Raw genomic sequence first — 17,161 nt, forward strand, 5'->3', positions numbered from 1 at the left:
ATACAATACCATATCAATTTTATTTTAATGTAGTTATAACTGTGAGATTCAGCCAGTCCACATACCGTGTTAATGAAGATGTCAGTAATGTTACAATAATGTTAGAACTGAGTAGTTCACCTGCTATTGATGTCACTGTACAAGTGTTTAGTAGTGATGGAACAGCTACTGGTGAGTGTACAACATTACACTAATACATAATGTGATGTTGAGTGATAAATTGTTGACTGTTACATTATTACAGGTAATGATAGAGATTACACATCTGGAGTGTACACTGTCACATTCTCTGCTGGAGTAAATTCATCACAACTCAACATTCTTATCACTGATGATAATATATTAGAAGATGATGAGACCTTTAATGTCACTGTTAATCAGTCTTCACTACCTGATGGAGTTGTTGTAGGAGATCCTAGTCAAGTAACGGTGACCATTGTGGATGATGATGGTGAGTGTGGTAGATTGTATAGCACTGTAAATATAGATACAGTTTTGCAAACTTTAAAGTTACAAGCCGTACTTGTATGCTACATTTCCACAGATATTACTGTAAACTTCAACCAGTCAACATACATGGTTAATGAAGATGAAGGACCAGCACAACCTGTATTAGTTCTCAGTAATCCATCATCAACTGATATCACTGTAATTGTAAATGTCACAGATGGTTCAGCTAACGGTAAGTCTTTGTTAACTCTTAAATCCACAAGTAATTATAAGTAACAACTTAACGCACTTTAAATACATAATTTTTGCCAATATAATATTATGGCTTTTATGTATGGCCTCAAACTAAACACTATAAATCACAAACCATTAATCCTATGGGTACACAACTTGTGTCATTATATGTTTGATACAATAAGGAATAAATGATACCATGTGACTCACCTTGCAACAAAACAATATTGCCAAAGCTTTCCATGAAACGACATGTACTCAATGAAAATGCTCATACTATTAGCTTTGCCACTCATTGGCAAATCATGACAATAAAGATCACATGAATAAGATATTTGTACAAAAATGGCTGCCTGTTTCATGCATTAAGGAAACTGTGCATGACTGACATCAATCTTCATTATGTCAAAACCACAAGTGAGTGAATGAAATTACTATGATTGCTCATAGTAGCCCAATGTATATACCAGCTGAAAAGTGGTTTTGAAGTTAGACAAGCTGAAACCATTAAGTATCCATGCATCAGAAATAATTGTGTGTTTTATGCTATGTAAAAAATGCCGATTTATTGGCTTATGCAGCTTTAATGGTTAATATATGATGAAAATCTTACTATGATCTTAGGTGGTGGAGAGGATTATGGTTCAGGATCATATCAAGTCACATTTACTGCTGGAGAGACAATCAGTTCATTTGATATTCAAATAACTAATGATAATGTAGTGGAAGATGATGAAATCATAGGTCTCACTATTCAGTCAACATCACTACCAAATAGAGTTAGTGTTACTAACCCATCACAAGCTAACATCACAATAATGGATACTACAAGTTAGTAAAAAAATCTAATTTATTTTACTACACGTATTATGGAATACACTATTCCAGTAGTGTTAATCTTATTGCAAATGGTGTGAGATATTTTTCTTGTATTAGCCAACAAATGTGAAATAAAGTGTATATTTCATGTATTGTCTTTCATAGACTTAACAGTGAGATTTATCCAAGACAGATTCTTTGGTGCCGAAGAAACTGGATCAGTAGTGGTAACACTGGAGCTAGTAGGAGGATCATCTAGTAGATCATTTGATGTGATTGTAACTCCATCAGAACAATCACCTGTTTCTGCTGAAGGTATGACCTAAAGCACTATGACATTAGATGGCATCATAACTAATCCTGATAAAAACTTGATTAAACTTAAACCACCTGAACAAGTAGAATTGTACCAATATAAGGCGTTTATGAGTAAAGAAAGAGTCTGTGATGCAGGCCAAAGTATTGGGGCCAACCAGTTAAATAATGCATTGGTGTCTTAGGTATACAATAGAAATAGGTGGCGTGCAATAGGATCTGTGGCAAAAGCTATGAGATTTTGTATTTTTGCCATGTTTGAATATGGTAATTATGTAGTGACCTGCAGTTAGTTAACTTAAATTGTGACTGTTCTATGTTAAAGTATTTGATTGCTCTATCTGAGATCTCTAACTTTATTGTAAACAAAATGTGGCCATAGTCCACCATTTCCACCATCTCTGTTAATTCAGTGGCAACTACTACACTATTGTTGCTATGAAACAATTCTTTTTTTATCAGGTGATGTTGACTTTAATACTGCAAACCAAACAGCCACATTCCCCAGTGGTATAACAACAAGTAATGTTAGTATAACAGTGTTCGATGATACCATTGTTGAGGGAAATGAAATGTTTGACTTAACATTAACTGTATCAGATTTATTTAATGGAAGGATATCAGCTGGTAGTCGTGATATGGCTATTGGAGATATCAGTGATCCTATTACTCGTGAGTCTAGTAACAGTACCATAGTGTCAAAATATATTGTATGATGTAAAGTAAAGGCCTAATTATAAATTAAGTACTAACAATTGTACACCTTATAAAAGACATCCAATTGCTTGATTCTTTTTCTATTGTTGTTTTGCAGTTGCGATCAACTTTGCTGAAAGACAATTTACTGGTAGTGAATCATCAGGAATAGTAGAGGTGCTAGTTGTTAAGGTTGGGGGAACATCTTCAGCTCCTCTTGATGTAATAGTTACTCCTTTTGAACAATCACTAGTATCAGCAACTGGTAAGGAATACATTGGTAGATATGATGTTTAGTGACTACTATACTCCAATAGGATCAGGTGTTGACTTTGACTCAAATCCAATTACTATAACAATTGAAGCTGGATCAACAGAGGGTAGAGGTAACATATCAGTTAGCTGTGACAATGTTACGGAACGAGTGGAGACTTTTGATATGAATTTAACACTTGCTAGTGATAATTCTCTATTGAGAGTTGGTGGGGACACTTCAATTGGAAGAATCGCTGATAGTACAGGTATGAATATATCAATGTTGATCAGTGTGAATAATATCCTGTATAGTTGTGGTGAACATTGAACAGTCCAGTTATGAGACAAGAGAGAACAGTAGTGAAGTGACATTAACACTAACACTCAGTCAAGTATCATCTGAACCATTTGAAGTTGTACTGACTACAATGGACATCACTGCTACAGGTGAAACATTAATTACATAACACTAAGACATAAATGTAGCAACAGTGCGGAACTAAGGAGGCAGTGTTGGGTGGGTAGTTACTTTTAAATATTACAAAATCTCATCTTTGGCCCATTTTCTGTTTTTCCGTATTCGCTTGTTTTAGAGTTGTCTTAAAGTCTTCAACATCTGTTTGTTAGGTTTAGGTAATTCAAGGCTGTAGTGTAATTTGCTGTACATGTGTAGTACCGGTTACTGTAAAGCTGTAATAATAATAATAATCAAGACACACTGTAGTGTGTCGTGCGGCCCAAGAAGCCAGCACGCCACACCGTGAGTACAGTATATCGACAGGAACAAAGAAAACGTGATTTTCACACATTGGCAGCTTTGTGCTGCCTTTATGAAACAAGACTAATTTTACTGTGGATACACCCACATTGTCAGTACCTCTCATACCAAAGTTTCGTGGAATCGCTGAAAACATTCTCGAGATATGAGACTTAAAGTTTCTTCGTGTTTTTTTATTTCTTCTTTTTCTTCTTTGTCTTTTTACAAATTTACAAAAGCTGCCATACATGTAAAATGCAAACATAATATCCGATTGCCTTGAAATTTGCACACAAATGGGGGGTATAAAGGCGCATCGGTACCAAGATTGGCAGGAATGTGATAAGTACTCACAGGATAAACTGCTTATGGAAAGAAGCTGACTGTCAGTACGCAGATAGGTTAACTATTGAATCTCAAACACCTTTCATGGTTTAAAAGAAATTGAACAAAAAACTGTCAAGACATAGTGAAGCAACCAACAGTATGTAACAATTACACACTGAATTATTGATTAGATTAAATTGATTAAATTATCAATTAGCGATAATTTTCCATGCCTACCAGATAAACTGCTCAGTCGAATGCTTTGAAAATTGGTGTACAGATGGATTAATTATCTTGGAAGGACTCTTCAATCGTGTAGAAGAATCACTTAAAGCCACAGAGTTATACATAACATGAAATCCTACTTGGTGTAGCAATAGTCTTGTACTCAGATAGCTTTTTTTTCCTTTTGAATTTGGGTGGGGGGAAAAGGATCTGGTGTAACTCCAATAGCTATTTCGTTCTGAATCCCCAGACTCTGGGGATTGTCTGAAAAGTGAAAAACAAGCTGTGAACATGACATTTTTTTGTTCCATGCGCCCGTTGTAGCTACTGAGTTATTTCTGTGACAGGTGCATGAAACACAAATACATTAGATTACTTTGTTTGTGGCTTGTTTTCAGCCCTTTAAACAATCCCCAAATTTGGGGATTAAGAATGAAAGGACTATTATAGTTACACCAGATCCTTTTCCCCCCACCCAAATAGTAAAGGAAAGGAATGATCTGGGTATGAGACTGGTGTAGCAAGTGCAAGATTGAGATACTCTAATAAAGTAGTCACCCTAATAGAACAGCCAGCTAAGAAGTAAATATTATTATTCTATTATTAAGGTGTTCAACTATGTCTTGTAGAGAACTATAAGGTCACTCTGAGTTTTCAACTACAAAAAGTCACCCTGTAGAGGGTTCAGCTAGAAACAAGTCACCTGGTAGAGAGATAAGCTAGAAACAAGTCACCTGTAGAGAGATCAGTTACAAATAAATCACTCTGTAGGGAGATCAGCTGGAAACAAGTCACCCTGTACGTAGAAAGTTCAGCTAGAAACAAGTCACATTTTTAGGGTAGAGCACATCTATACTGGGCAGCAGTAGTTACTAATCTACCAATAAGTATGGTTTGGCCTCCATATTTACGATGAGCCCAATGATGATACCATGTAAGTTGATAATATATTTTGGTAGGATGCAAGTAAGGGAGCACTATTTAACTGTGTTATTTCTATACTACTGGGATGATTCTTTGCCAGTCCACCTCACTATTTTAATGCTGGTCAGTATAGTGAAAACTGCATGGGAGACACGCATGTAACTACATTTACTGCTTCCAAAAATAATTGTAATAACACTAGCTACTCAGTTTCATGCATGCTGAAACAATTTTTAAAGCAATGCACATCAACTAGCTATATTGTGGTACAGTTGTAGCTATGCATATACAAAACTGGCATGATATATCCAGCTACGTAGCAGTCGTTGCTTGTGTTAAAATCTGAAAGGAGAAATGTAGCATAAATACACTGGCAGCTCTGAAGAATAATAATTAATACTGCATGTCACAAATGTAGCTAATTGTACTCAATTATGATGCGTACCTTGCAAACTTAGTGTGGAAAAATTTTGCACTAGAATAATTTTCGTATGGTTTTATTTTGTAACATTCAAACAAATTCTTACACAGAAATTTTCCAATCTATGGTACATACGAAAAGTGTATGTTATAACATGGTATTTCATATGCTTTTAATCTTTGCAAAAACTAGTATATATATACCTGAATTTTATTGTATTAACAGATGTTGAGGATTACAATGGAACAAGGATCACAGTTGATGTTCCTGCTGGAGTATTAACACAATCATTTACAATAGACATTATTGATAATGATGTTGTAGAATGTGATGAATTGTTCAGTGTCACTATAGAGAATGTTACTGCATGTGGAGTTACTGCCGGAGATGTTATCAGTAGTAATGTGACTATTATGGATGATGATGGTGAGTGGAGTGACTACTGTGCTGTATATTGCTATATAAAATTGTTCCTACCACAGAAGCAGTATTATCACTGAACCAAACAGAATATTCAGTATCAGAAGTTGATGGTCAATTACTAGTGGGTGTTACACTTAGTAGAGTAACATCACAAGATGTAACTGTACTAGTCACTATCACTGATGGGACAACTACTGGTAATATTGTTAACCCAATGACTACACGATACTATTAATGTACATATTTTTCACAGGTGGAGAAGATTATAATGTAACACAACAATCACTACTCGTCATACCAGCTGGGTTGACATCATCATTATATAGTGTAGATATTATTAATGATATGATACATGAAGATGATGAGACATTTGATATTACTATAACATTGATGACAACTTGTTTATCAATAAGTGTTGATAATAATTCTACCACTGTGACCATCGTTAATCAAGGAGGTAAGTAAGTGTTTGTGCATTAAAGCCATACCTATTTGAAAAGTTGTTGCTCAGATCCGTTTTGTATTTTAGTTACAAAAAGAAAAATTGTTGCAAAATGATCGAGATACTCTAATAAAGCAGTCAGTGCATAAAATGTTGATCGCGAAAGGTAACGTTCTTTGTAGGTGAAGATCCCTTAATACCAGTAACCCCCACCCCTGGATAAAAAATTCTGTGACACTGTGTCATCATTGAGCTATGTGTGTAGCTACTAGCTATGTTCACAATGGTTATGTGGCTTGTAGTTAACTAGAAGATATTTATTATGATTAAAGTACTTGGTAAAGGCAGAGCCTGTATACCAGAAGGCCTTATAAAAGCCTAAGATGTTTATATTAACTGCTCTAAGTATGTTTGAAAAGTAGGAGAAAGAAGAAAAAATCCATGACTGGACCTGGGCAGCCTCGAACCTGCAGCCATCCGATTAACGCTCAAATGCTTACAGGAGTCTGCCAGGCAGTTAGGACTTTTTCTCCTTACTATTTTCATGTATTTGTATCCATAGGAACCCTAGAGAGTCTGTGGACACTAACAGTGCAGTATTAGTTTATGTTTTTTCAATCCTATTAATCTTTTTTTCAAATATTACTTGTATGACCAGAAATCCAAAACATGTCTCAAAATGGCTGTTGTTTTTCTTCTTCTTTTTTTTCTGTATCTACTGACTCACCCATTGTGTGTTAAAAGAAATTCCTAGTAGCAACTTTTCAAATAGGTATAGACTAGTTTCTGAGATTGTTAACAGTTGATAAAATATTATGTACCATAAAGATGTGTGTAGTGCATTACAGTGCAACAGTATAAAATTGTGATTCATTATTATTGAATTATCTTATCTGAACAGTAAAAGCGAATGTTTTATTAGGGTATTTTGTTAACATGTTGGATGTATGTTCTATTAGAGTAGTTGAATGGAACTCTGCATATCAATGAATTGACTTTATTTATCCATCCAAATTCATTTTCCTGAGTTTGAACAGACACACAGGTGTTCAGATAATGGAGTCCCACTGTATCTGTATTTCTACCACTTTTACACTTCATAATAGAAATTATACTGACTTCATTTTGATGTTCACATTTTGTTCATGCAATTGTGGACAGATACATGCAGTTGGGTAAACACAGTTTTCCAAAACTATTTGCATACAGATAGGCTCTATATGACTGACTGTGGGAGTACTACCATGGATATAATTAAGACATATCAACAAGCATAATTGGTGGATTTAGCTTATTTATGCTATTTTTCTTCACATACAATATCATATCCATTTTATTTTAATGCAGTTATAACTGTGAGATTCAGCCAGTCCACATACAGTGTTAATGAAGATGTCAGTAATGTTACAATAATGTTAGAACTGAGTAGTTCACCTGCTATTGATGTTACTGTACAAGTGTTTAGTAGTGATGGAACAGCTACTGGTGAGTGTACAACATTACACTAATACATAATGTGATGATGAGTGATAAATTGTTGACTGTTACATTATTACAGGTAATGATAGAGATTACACATCTGGAGTGTATACTGTCACATTCTCTGCTGGAGTAAATTCATCACAACTCAACATTCTTATCAACGATGATAATATATTAGAAGATGATGAGACCTTTAATCTCACTATTAATCAGTCCTCACTACCTGATTTAGTTGCTGTAGTAGATCGTAGTCAAGCAACAGTGACCATTGTGGATGATGACGGTGAGGGTATCACATTGTATAGTAGATAGGATACTGTGTAAACAATTAGAAAGTTACATCCTGTGTTATGTTCCAACAGATATCACAGTAAGCTTCAACCAGCCATCATACATTGTTAATGAAGATGAAGGACCAGCACAACCTGTACTAGTTCTCAGTAATCCGTCATCAACTGATATTACTGTAGTTATAACTGATAGGAGTGGATCAGGTAAAGATATACATTGACGAGTCTGTCGCACACTTTGAAAAAAATGTTCTCAATTAACTTAGGTGATGAGGACGATTATGGTTCAGGATCATATCAAGTCACGTTTACTGCTGGAGAGACAATCGGTTCATTTGATGTTCCAATAACTGATGACAATATAGTGGAAGATGATGAAACTATTGATCTCACCATTCAGTCAACATCACTACCAAATAGAGTTAGTGTTACTAACCCATCACAAGCTAACATCATCATAATGGATACTACAAGTTAGTAAAAAGAATTATAATTATTTTACTACATGTATTATAGCATATACATTATTCCAGTATTGGTAATCTGATTGCTAATGGTGTGAGATATTGTTATCCAAACTTTTATTAGCCATGGTTTAGCGGCTTGCACAAATGAATGGTATATAACATGTGTTGTCTTTTGTAGATATATCAGTGAGATTTATCGAAGATAGATTCTTTGGTTCTGAAGAAACTGGATCAGTAGTGGTAATACTGGAGCTAATAGGAGGATCATCTAGTAGATCATTTGATGTGATTGTAACTCCATCAGAACAATCACCTGTTTCTGCTGAAGGTATGACCTAAAGCACTATGGCACTAGACGGTATCATAACTAATCCTGATTAATACTGGGTTAAACTTAAACTATCTGAACAAGTAGAATTGCATTGGTATGATGCTTTAGAAGTGTTTATAAACAAAGAAAAGTCTGTAAAGCAGGCCAAAGTAATTGTGTGTTTGTGTGTGTGTGTGTGTGTGCGTGCGTGCGTGCATGCGTGTGTGTGGAAATTTTGTATTTTAGAATGTTTTGACCATGTTTTGTATAAGTCTGACCATTCTATTAGAGTGTTTGATTGTTCTATTAGAGTATCTCGATAATTTTAGCCATTCAGCAATAAAAGAGTAGGGGAAGGGACCATGTCCCTCATTTCAACCACCTCTGTTAATTCAGTGGTATCTTACTACACCATTGTTGCTATTAAACAATTTTTTTAACAGGTGATGTTGACTTTAACACTACAAACCAAACAGTCACATTCCCTAGTGGTATAACAACAAGCAATGTTAGTATAACAGTGTTCAATGATACCATTGTTGAGGGAGATGAATTGTTTGACTTAACATTAACTGTACCAGAATTATTTAATGGAAGGATATCAGCTGGTAATCGTGATATGGCTGTTGGAGATATCACTGATAATACTAGTAAGTGTGGTTAATATATTTCTGCTGTCAAAAACTCTTTGATTGATCTAAACAATTTCTGAGACATTACTCATTTATACTTTTGTTTGGTGTAATCTTTTAGTGGTAGTGATCAACTTTTCTGAAGGACATTTTACTGGTAGTGAATCATCAGGAATAGTAGAGGCGGTAGTTGTCAAGGTTGGGGGAACATCTTCAGCTCCTCTTGATGTAATAGTTACTCCTTTTGAACAATCACCAGTATCAGCAACTGGTAAGGAATACATTGGTAGATATGATGTTTAGTGACTACTATACTCCAATAGGATCAGGTGTTGACTTTGACTCTAATCCGATTACTATAACAATTGAAGCTGGATCAACAGAGGGTAGAGGTAACATATCAGTGATCTGTGACAATGTGACGGAACAAGTGGAGACTTTTGATGTGAATTTAACACTTGCTAGTGATAATCCTCTAGTGAGAGTAGGTAGAGACACTTCGGTTGGAAGAATCACTGATAGTACAGGTATGATAGTAGTATAATATATCTATGTTGATCAGTGTGTGACATATATTTTATCCTGTATAGTTGTGGTGAATATTGAACAATCCAGTTATGAGACAAGAGAGAACAGTAGTGAAGTGACATTAACACTAACATTCAGTCAAGTATCATCTGAACCATTTGAAGTTGTACTGACTACAATGGACATCACTGCTACAGGTGGATAAAGAAATTACATGAACATATTCGTATTAAGAAATAGGTGTAACAAATAATTGGGTAGGGGGGCCAAAGCCTCTCCACTTTTTATTAGAGTGGGCCTTTGTGCTTAAGATAATTCTTTGAGCTACTCTAATAGAGCAGTCAGATACTCTAAACAGACAGTCATGCACTCAAATAACCTTTGGGCATATTTCCAACTATCACCAAATTGAATTTTAGGAAGCTAATTGCTCGCTTAAAATTTTATTCCTACACTCTTGCTAGAAGGCTATTATAATTATCATCTTCATTGTTACACTGCTGTATGTGACAGAATTTTTGAAAATTGTGGTTCTAAGCACAATAGTACATTTGTAATAAAATGCATTTTATAGCAATGGGCAAAAATTGCAAGTTTCAGGAAAAAGTCTGCACAGATTTTTTATTGTCTCACTGGTCAGTGAATTGACGCTCCACTTGATTAAACCTGGTTCATAGGGAGTTCAAAAGTCCTTGTTTCATTTACATACATACACAAGTGGGTTTCTAAGTCACAGACATTTGTTTACGTTATGGTGACAAAATAATTTACCGACAATTTTGCTCCAGTAAATTTGCCTTTCTTCTCAAACACAGAAGCATACCTTCAACAGCAACTATTCCTCTGTCCCTATAGATGACAAAGAGCAATTACAGGTTTTTGCAATTGAATTTGTCACCTTTGCAATTGACTTCATCTCGTTTGCAGTAGAGTTTGCCACTTTTGAAGTAGAATTCATCCAGATTGTACTAGTAATAGCATGGGTAGCAGTGAAATTTGGGATAAATATAACGAGTGTTGTATTGGAAATGGAGATAAATTTCACGAGGCGAAGCCGAGTGAAATATACCATTTCCAATACAACAAGAGTGGTATTTATCCAAAATTTCACTGCTACCCATGCTATTCCCAGTTAATACCATACTCGCTGCATATACGCATGCTGTGCATTAGCATTGCCATGTACGCAATTTGTCACTATGTACTAAACACACTAAACATGCGTCGACACTAATTGGCGCTACATTGTTAACATAAATTCTAGCCAATAAAATTACAATTACAACTTTTTCACTGCTGTCAGTGAAATACGGGATAAATTTCACTGCTACTATTGAGACTTTTGTATGGGCAGTGAAACAGGTATGGTATTAGCAATTAAATTCTTCTGTTTTGCAGTAAACACGAACACAAAATGTAGCAGCTGCTTCTTTATCTTGTTGAAGTACAACTGTTGTAAACAACTCTTTATAAGGCAATAATCCTTCTGCTACAGCTTCTTCAACAGCATTGGTAGTTATGCTTCACCATTGGTGATGGGTGTGGTCACTCGCAAAAAGCTAATTAACTTGAATGGCTTCGCGTATAACCAGCTCCAGCTAGCTTGTTGTGTCTCAAGTGGTATTCCGGCTCCATGGCAAAAATGATCCACCTGGTGATGAGTGGCTGGTTTGTGGTAGTCAATGTAATTATGACAAACTCTTTTGCAAAGGTGATGAGTTATACCGGTTTGCAGTAGAGTTCATCACTTTTGCTGTGGAATTTATCCCGTTTGCAATTGAATTTGTCGCTTTTGCAATGGAGTTTGTCGCTTTTGCATTAGGTTGAAGTCAATTGCAAAGATGACAAATTAAACTGCAAAAACCTGTAAAATTAATTTGAAAAATGTGTGGATATCGATGCTTTTCTAAAATTAGGTCAAATATTATTATTATACGTGCACATCTTTTACACTATAAAAGAACTACATTTCCAATGTGTGTTGTGTGTTGTAATGTGTTTGTTTACTAGTATGTAATTAAATTGATTGTATTAACAGATGTTGAGGATTACAATGGAACAAGTATCACAGTTGATGTTCCTGCTGGAGTATTAACACAATCATTCACAATAAACATTATTGATAATGATGTTGTAGAATGTGATGAATTATTCAGTGTCACTATAGCGTCTGTTACCACATGCGGAGTTATTACTGGAGTTGTTATTAGTAGTAATGTGACTATAATGGATGATGATGGTGAGTAGAGAATGACTACAGAGTTGTAATCTTTTAATTTATAACTATTCACCCACAGAGGCAGCATTGTCACTGAACCAAACAGAATATTCAGTATCAGAAGATGATGGTCAATTACTAGTGGTTGTTACACTTAGTAGAGTAACATCAAAAGATGTAACTGTACTAGTCACTATCACTGATGGGACAACTACTAGTAATATTGTTAACCCAATGACTACACGATACTATTAATGTACATATCTTTCACAGGTGGAGAAGATTATAATGTAACACAACAATCACTACTCATCATACCAGCTGGGTTGACATCCTCATTATATAGTGTAGATATTATTAATGATATGATACATGAAGATGATGAGACATTTGATATTACTATAACATTGATGACAACTTGTTTATCAATAAGTGTTGATGATAATTCTGCTACTGCGACCATTGTTAATCAAGGAGGTATGTAAGTATTTGTGCATTAAGCCATATCTATTTGAAAACTTATTGCTCAGACTCATTTAGCATTTTAGTTACAAAAAGAAAAATTGTTGCAAAATGATCGAGATACTCTAATAGAGCAGTCAGTGCATAAACTTTTGATTGCGAATGGTAATGTTATCTGTAGATGAAGATCTCTTAATACCAGTATCCCCCACCCCTGGCTAAAAAATGTATGATACTGTGTCATCATAGAGCTACGTGTGTAGCTACCAGCTATGTTCATAATGGTTATATGGCTTGTAGTTAACTAGAAGGTGTTTAATATGTCTGTAGACACTGACAGTGCAGTATTAAGTATGTTTTGTTTAATCCTATTAATCTATTTGCAAATATTATGTGTATGACCAGAAGTCCAAAACATGTCTCAAAATGGCTGTTGTTTTTCTTTTCTTTTTTCTGTATCTACCGACTGACCCATTGTGTGTTAAAAGAAAATCCTAGTAACAACTTCTCAAATAGGTATAGACTAACTTCTGAGATTGTTTACAGTTGATAAAGTATTATGTACCATAAAGATGTGTATAATGCATTACAGTGTAACAGTATAAAATATAATTTATTATTATTCCATTATCTAAAATAATATCGTAAACAGTAAAAGTGACTTAGAGTATTTTGTTAACACGTTGGAGCATATTATTATATGTTCTATTAGAGTAATTGAATGGAACTCTGTATATAAATGAATTGACTTTATGTGTCCAAACAATCTCATTTTTCTAAATTGTGTTTGAACAGACACACAGGTGTTCAGATAATGAAGTCCCACTGTATCTGTATTTTAACCACTTGTACGCTTCATAATATAAATTATACTGACATCATTTTGATGTTCACATTTTGTTCACGCAATTGTGGACAGATGCATACAGTGGGCAAACACAGTTTTCCAAAACCATTTGCATATAGATAGGCTCTATATGGCTAAGTGTGGGAGTACTACCATGGAAAAAATTAGAAGTATCAACAAGCATAAAGACCATAATTGGTGGATTTAGCTTATTTATGTAATTTTGCATCACATACAATATTATGTCCATTTTATTTTAATGCAGTTATATCTGTGAGATTCAGCCAGTCCACATACAGTGTTAATGAAGATGTCAGTAATGTTACAATAATGTTAGAACTGAGTAGTTCACCTGCTACTGATGTCACTGTACAAGTGTTTAGTAGTGATGGAACAGCTACTGGTGAGTGTACAACATTACACTAATACATAATGTGATGATGAGTGATAAATTGTTGACTGTTACATTATTACAGGTAATGATAGAGATTACACATCTGGAGTGTATACTGTCACATTCTCTGCTGGAGTAAATTCATCTCAACTCAACGTTCTTATCACTGATGATGATATATTAGAAGATAATGAGACTTTTAATCTCACTATTAATCAGTCCTCATTGCCTGATGGAATTGTTGTAGGAGATCCTAGTCAAGTGACGGTGACCATTGTGGATGATGATGGTGAGGGCATTACACTATTATAGCAAAATATAAAATTATTGATACCGTATAAACAATTGGAAAGTTACATCCTGTGTTATGTCCCTACAGATATTACTGTAAGCTTCAGCCAGTCATCATACATTGTTGATGAAGATGAAGGACCAGCACAACCTGTATTAGTTCTCAGTAACCCATCATCAACTGATATTATTGTAGCTATAACTGATATGAGTGGATCAGGTAATGATATGCCTAGTATATAGAGTGGTCTAACGAGTGTTATCAAATATCTTAGGAGGAATGGATGATTATGGTTCAGGATCATATCAAGTCACATTTACTGCTGGAGAGACAATCAGTTCATTTGATGTTCCAATAACTGATGACAATATAGTGGAAGATGATGAAACCATTGATCTCACCATTCAGTCAACATCACTACCAAATAGAGTTAGTGTTACTAACCCATCACAAGCTAACATCACCATAGTGGATACTACAAGTTAGTGACATGTTACTAGTGCTTGTCCAGATTCCATGTGTACATGAGCCAAACTTTATCATAAAGTATGTTAGTACTGTATAATAGAGATCATGGAGATTTAGGTTTTTCTGGCTTGCCTGCCTGCCTGCCTGCCTGCCTGCCTGCCTGCCTGCCTGCCTGCCTGCCTGCCTGCCTGCCTGCCTGCCTGCCTGCCTGCCTGCCTGCCTGCCGGCCGGCCTGCCTGCCTGCCTGTCTGACTGCCTTCCTGATTCCCTCAGACAAGCATACCTCGATGACAACTAAGACTACCTGCTTGATTTTTTCACTGCTTGATGTTTCACTTGGTCCTGAGATGTGTCTTTTGGCATACCACAGCATGTAAAGTGCATGCATCATGGACTTACCTTTGTCCTCCTTTGTGTACCATTTATTTTGCTGACAGCACAAGGTGTTGATTCACGGTATTGTGGTGCATGGCTTCTCTATGAGTTTATCAACAGGTGTAGGTGACCTCCCTTGTTTCCCTCTTTAATCAAACTTAAATTTCCAAATTTTCTCTTATACATACATAGAGTATTTATTACAGAATAATAATAATATTGTGACCAGATTTGAGAAGGGGGTCTTATAGCCTTTCTATTTTGCATGTATCTACTATCCGACATCCCATAATGTCTTGTATTAGGGTATCATGCTAAAAAACTTTGTCAAATTACACCCCAATACAGCATTGCTACTTTAGTATGCAATACTTTTACACATGTACACAATAACATTGTTTCATGGTATAATAGCAACATAAGAAACATAATTACGGTACTGCTCAAATGTGATGTCGTCTCACAAGAGTGCAAGTGGTTTTAAAACTTGATAATATAAGGGCGTGGCACCCATTTCGTTCACGAGTTTTCATCCTATTTCATTTGGGATGAATACTCATGAGTAAAATGGGTGCCACGCTTTTTAATTAGTGAGTTTTTTAATCTCTCACACTCGTGAGACGACATTACATTTGAGCGGTACCGTAAGATGCCTGTTATTATTATTATTACACATTTTGCTTGCAGATATTTCAGTGCAATTTAGACAGGACAGATTCTTTGGCTCTGAAGAAACTGGATCAGTAGTGGTAATACTGGAGCTAATAGGAGGAACATCTAGTAGATCATTTGATGTGGTTGTAACTCCATCAGAACAATCACCTGTTTCTGCTGAAGGTATGTTACCAAATTCATGAACTGAACCAACTTGCTGGGTTTACACAATTGCTAAATAATTACGCAGTACTTCAACACATGTGATGTTGAAAAGGTAACTGACACATGTACCAGGTTACTAGTTTTGTAAACTATGAACTTTGTTAAAAGCATAGGCAGCGGGAAAGAGAAGGGTGCATGTGGTATTGTAATGCTTATTAACAATCAAGGTACTATACCTGCAATATTAAACTTAAATACTTTGTACATTGCTGCTTACTACTATCTCTGGTCAGAATTTACTTTGGGGGGAGGGGGACATTCTTTTGCACTCCCAAAGTTGACATCCATGTCATAGCATGTTCACACTCCACTATGTATTTATTTAATATACAAATATAAACAGTCAGCATTACAAAGTTGCAATCTTTCATCCACTTTTTACCTTGCTTCATCATCTTTTTCAAAGGCTCTAACTTGGGAACTTGATGTTACCTGAAAGTGCTTACAATTGAAATGAGTCCTTCAGTTTTATGAAATTACAATGGCATGGTATTCTTATGCTAGTTATATTGACTATATACCATAATTCACTTTATTTTTGTGCAAAATAAAAAAATTGTATAAATTTTTTGTTTGTATGATTTACATGAACAACTACTCTGTTAATGACTACTCTAATAGAGTAGTTTGATCTTGGATAAAAATTTTCGTGTAAGAAATTTTTGTACTAATTTTGCTTACAAAAATTATTTTACGATGAAAAAATTACGGTATTTTACATTAGCTAAAAGTATACAAAAATAACAATTACAAGGTCTAAGTGTAAATTATATTATGTGTTAATATTACCATTATATTGTGACTGGCTCACATGGTACGAAACCTTCTGAGTCACTTTGAATGCATTATTACATCCTTTAGACATTTTGCAAACACCTGGATTTCATTGTGCCCATGCAAGTTGTACCTTGGAACAACAAAATTATGATCACGTACCAGTGGTACAATTTATATCAGTTAACTAATGTATTTGATTTAGAAAAAGTCAAATCCTCTATTCAAAACAGCTTGTCTTTTGGGGAAGTGCTGGCATTGTTTTTGAAAAATAGGATGGTTAGCATAAGTGACCTGGAAAAAAACTCAATGGGCTTTTAGTAATAGTTAGACACTCGTAATAGGTGTCTTCGAGGATTTAAAAACCATCGGTGACGTCAATAATTACCTCGGCGCAACGCCTATTGTGAGTGTCTAAGTGTTTTAGATAATGGCGTAGAAGCAGTGAGTTAGTA

At 35.2% G+C, this 17,161-nt stretch overlaps 2 protein-coding genes across 2 annotated transcripts in view; both read left to right on the forward strand.

Annotated features, from left to right (window-relative positions):
* The window catches only part of LOC136247806 (adhesion G-protein coupled receptor V1-like), a 52,903-nt gene extending 38,953 nt beyond the window's left edge, over positions 1-13,950 (forward strand). The window contains exons 64-88 of the mRNA XM_066039629.1: positions 34-171; positions 245-451; positions 545-682; positions 1,309-1,515; positions 1,669-1,818; positions 2,281-2,490; positions 2,633-2,779; positions 2,832-3,035; positions 3,082-3,216; positions 5,649-5,849; positions 5,906-6,043; positions 6,100-6,303; positions 7,636-7,773; positions 7,847-8,053; positions 8,133-8,264; positions 8,327-8,533; positions 8,706-8,855; positions 9,281-9,487; positions 9,591-9,740; positions 9,793-9,996; positions 10,060-10,194; positions 12,036-12,236; positions 12,295-12,432; positions 12,489-12,692; positions 13,790-13,950. Coding sequence (XP_065895701.1) covers positions 34-171; positions 245-451; positions 545-682; positions 1,309-1,515; positions 1,669-1,818; positions 2,281-2,490; positions 2,633-2,779; positions 2,832-3,035; positions 3,082-3,216; positions 5,649-5,849; positions 5,906-6,043; positions 6,100-6,303; positions 7,636-7,773; positions 7,847-8,053; positions 8,133-8,264; positions 8,327-8,533; positions 8,706-8,855; positions 9,281-9,487; positions 9,591-9,740; positions 9,793-9,996; positions 10,060-10,194; positions 12,036-12,236; positions 12,295-12,432; positions 12,489-12,692; positions 13,790-13,950 — 4,313 coding nt within the window. The remainder of the gene's footprint in view (positions 1-33; positions 172-244; positions 452-544; positions 683-1,308; positions 1,516-1,668; positions 1,819-2,280; positions 2,491-2,632; positions 2,780-2,831; positions 3,036-3,081; positions 3,217-5,648; positions 5,850-5,905; positions 6,044-6,099; positions 6,304-7,635; positions 7,774-7,846; positions 8,054-8,132; positions 8,265-8,326; positions 8,534-8,705; positions 8,856-9,280; positions 9,488-9,590; positions 9,741-9,792; positions 9,997-10,059; positions 10,195-12,035; positions 12,237-12,294; positions 12,433-12,488; positions 12,693-13,789) is intronic.
* Positions 13,951-14,489: 539 nt separating this feature from the next.
* Positions 14,490-17,161, forward strand: part of LOC136247807 (adhesion G-protein coupled receptor V1-like) — a 63,944-nt gene continuing 61,272 nt past the window's right edge. Inside the window, exons 1-2 of the mRNA XM_066039630.1 lie at positions 14,490-14,691; positions 15,741-15,890. Of these exons, the coding sequence (XP_065895702.1) occupies positions 14,490-14,691; positions 15,741-15,890 (352 nt within the window). The remainder of the gene's footprint in view (positions 14,692-15,740; positions 15,891-17,161) is intronic.

This window comes from Dysidea avara, chromosome 2 (assembly GCF_963678975.1).
Source record: "Dysidea avara chromosome 2, odDysAvar1.4, whole genome shotgun sequence".
Classification (NCBI taxonomy): Eukaryota; Metazoa; Porifera; class Demospongiae; order Dictyoceratida; family Dysideidae; genus Dysidea; species Dysidea avara.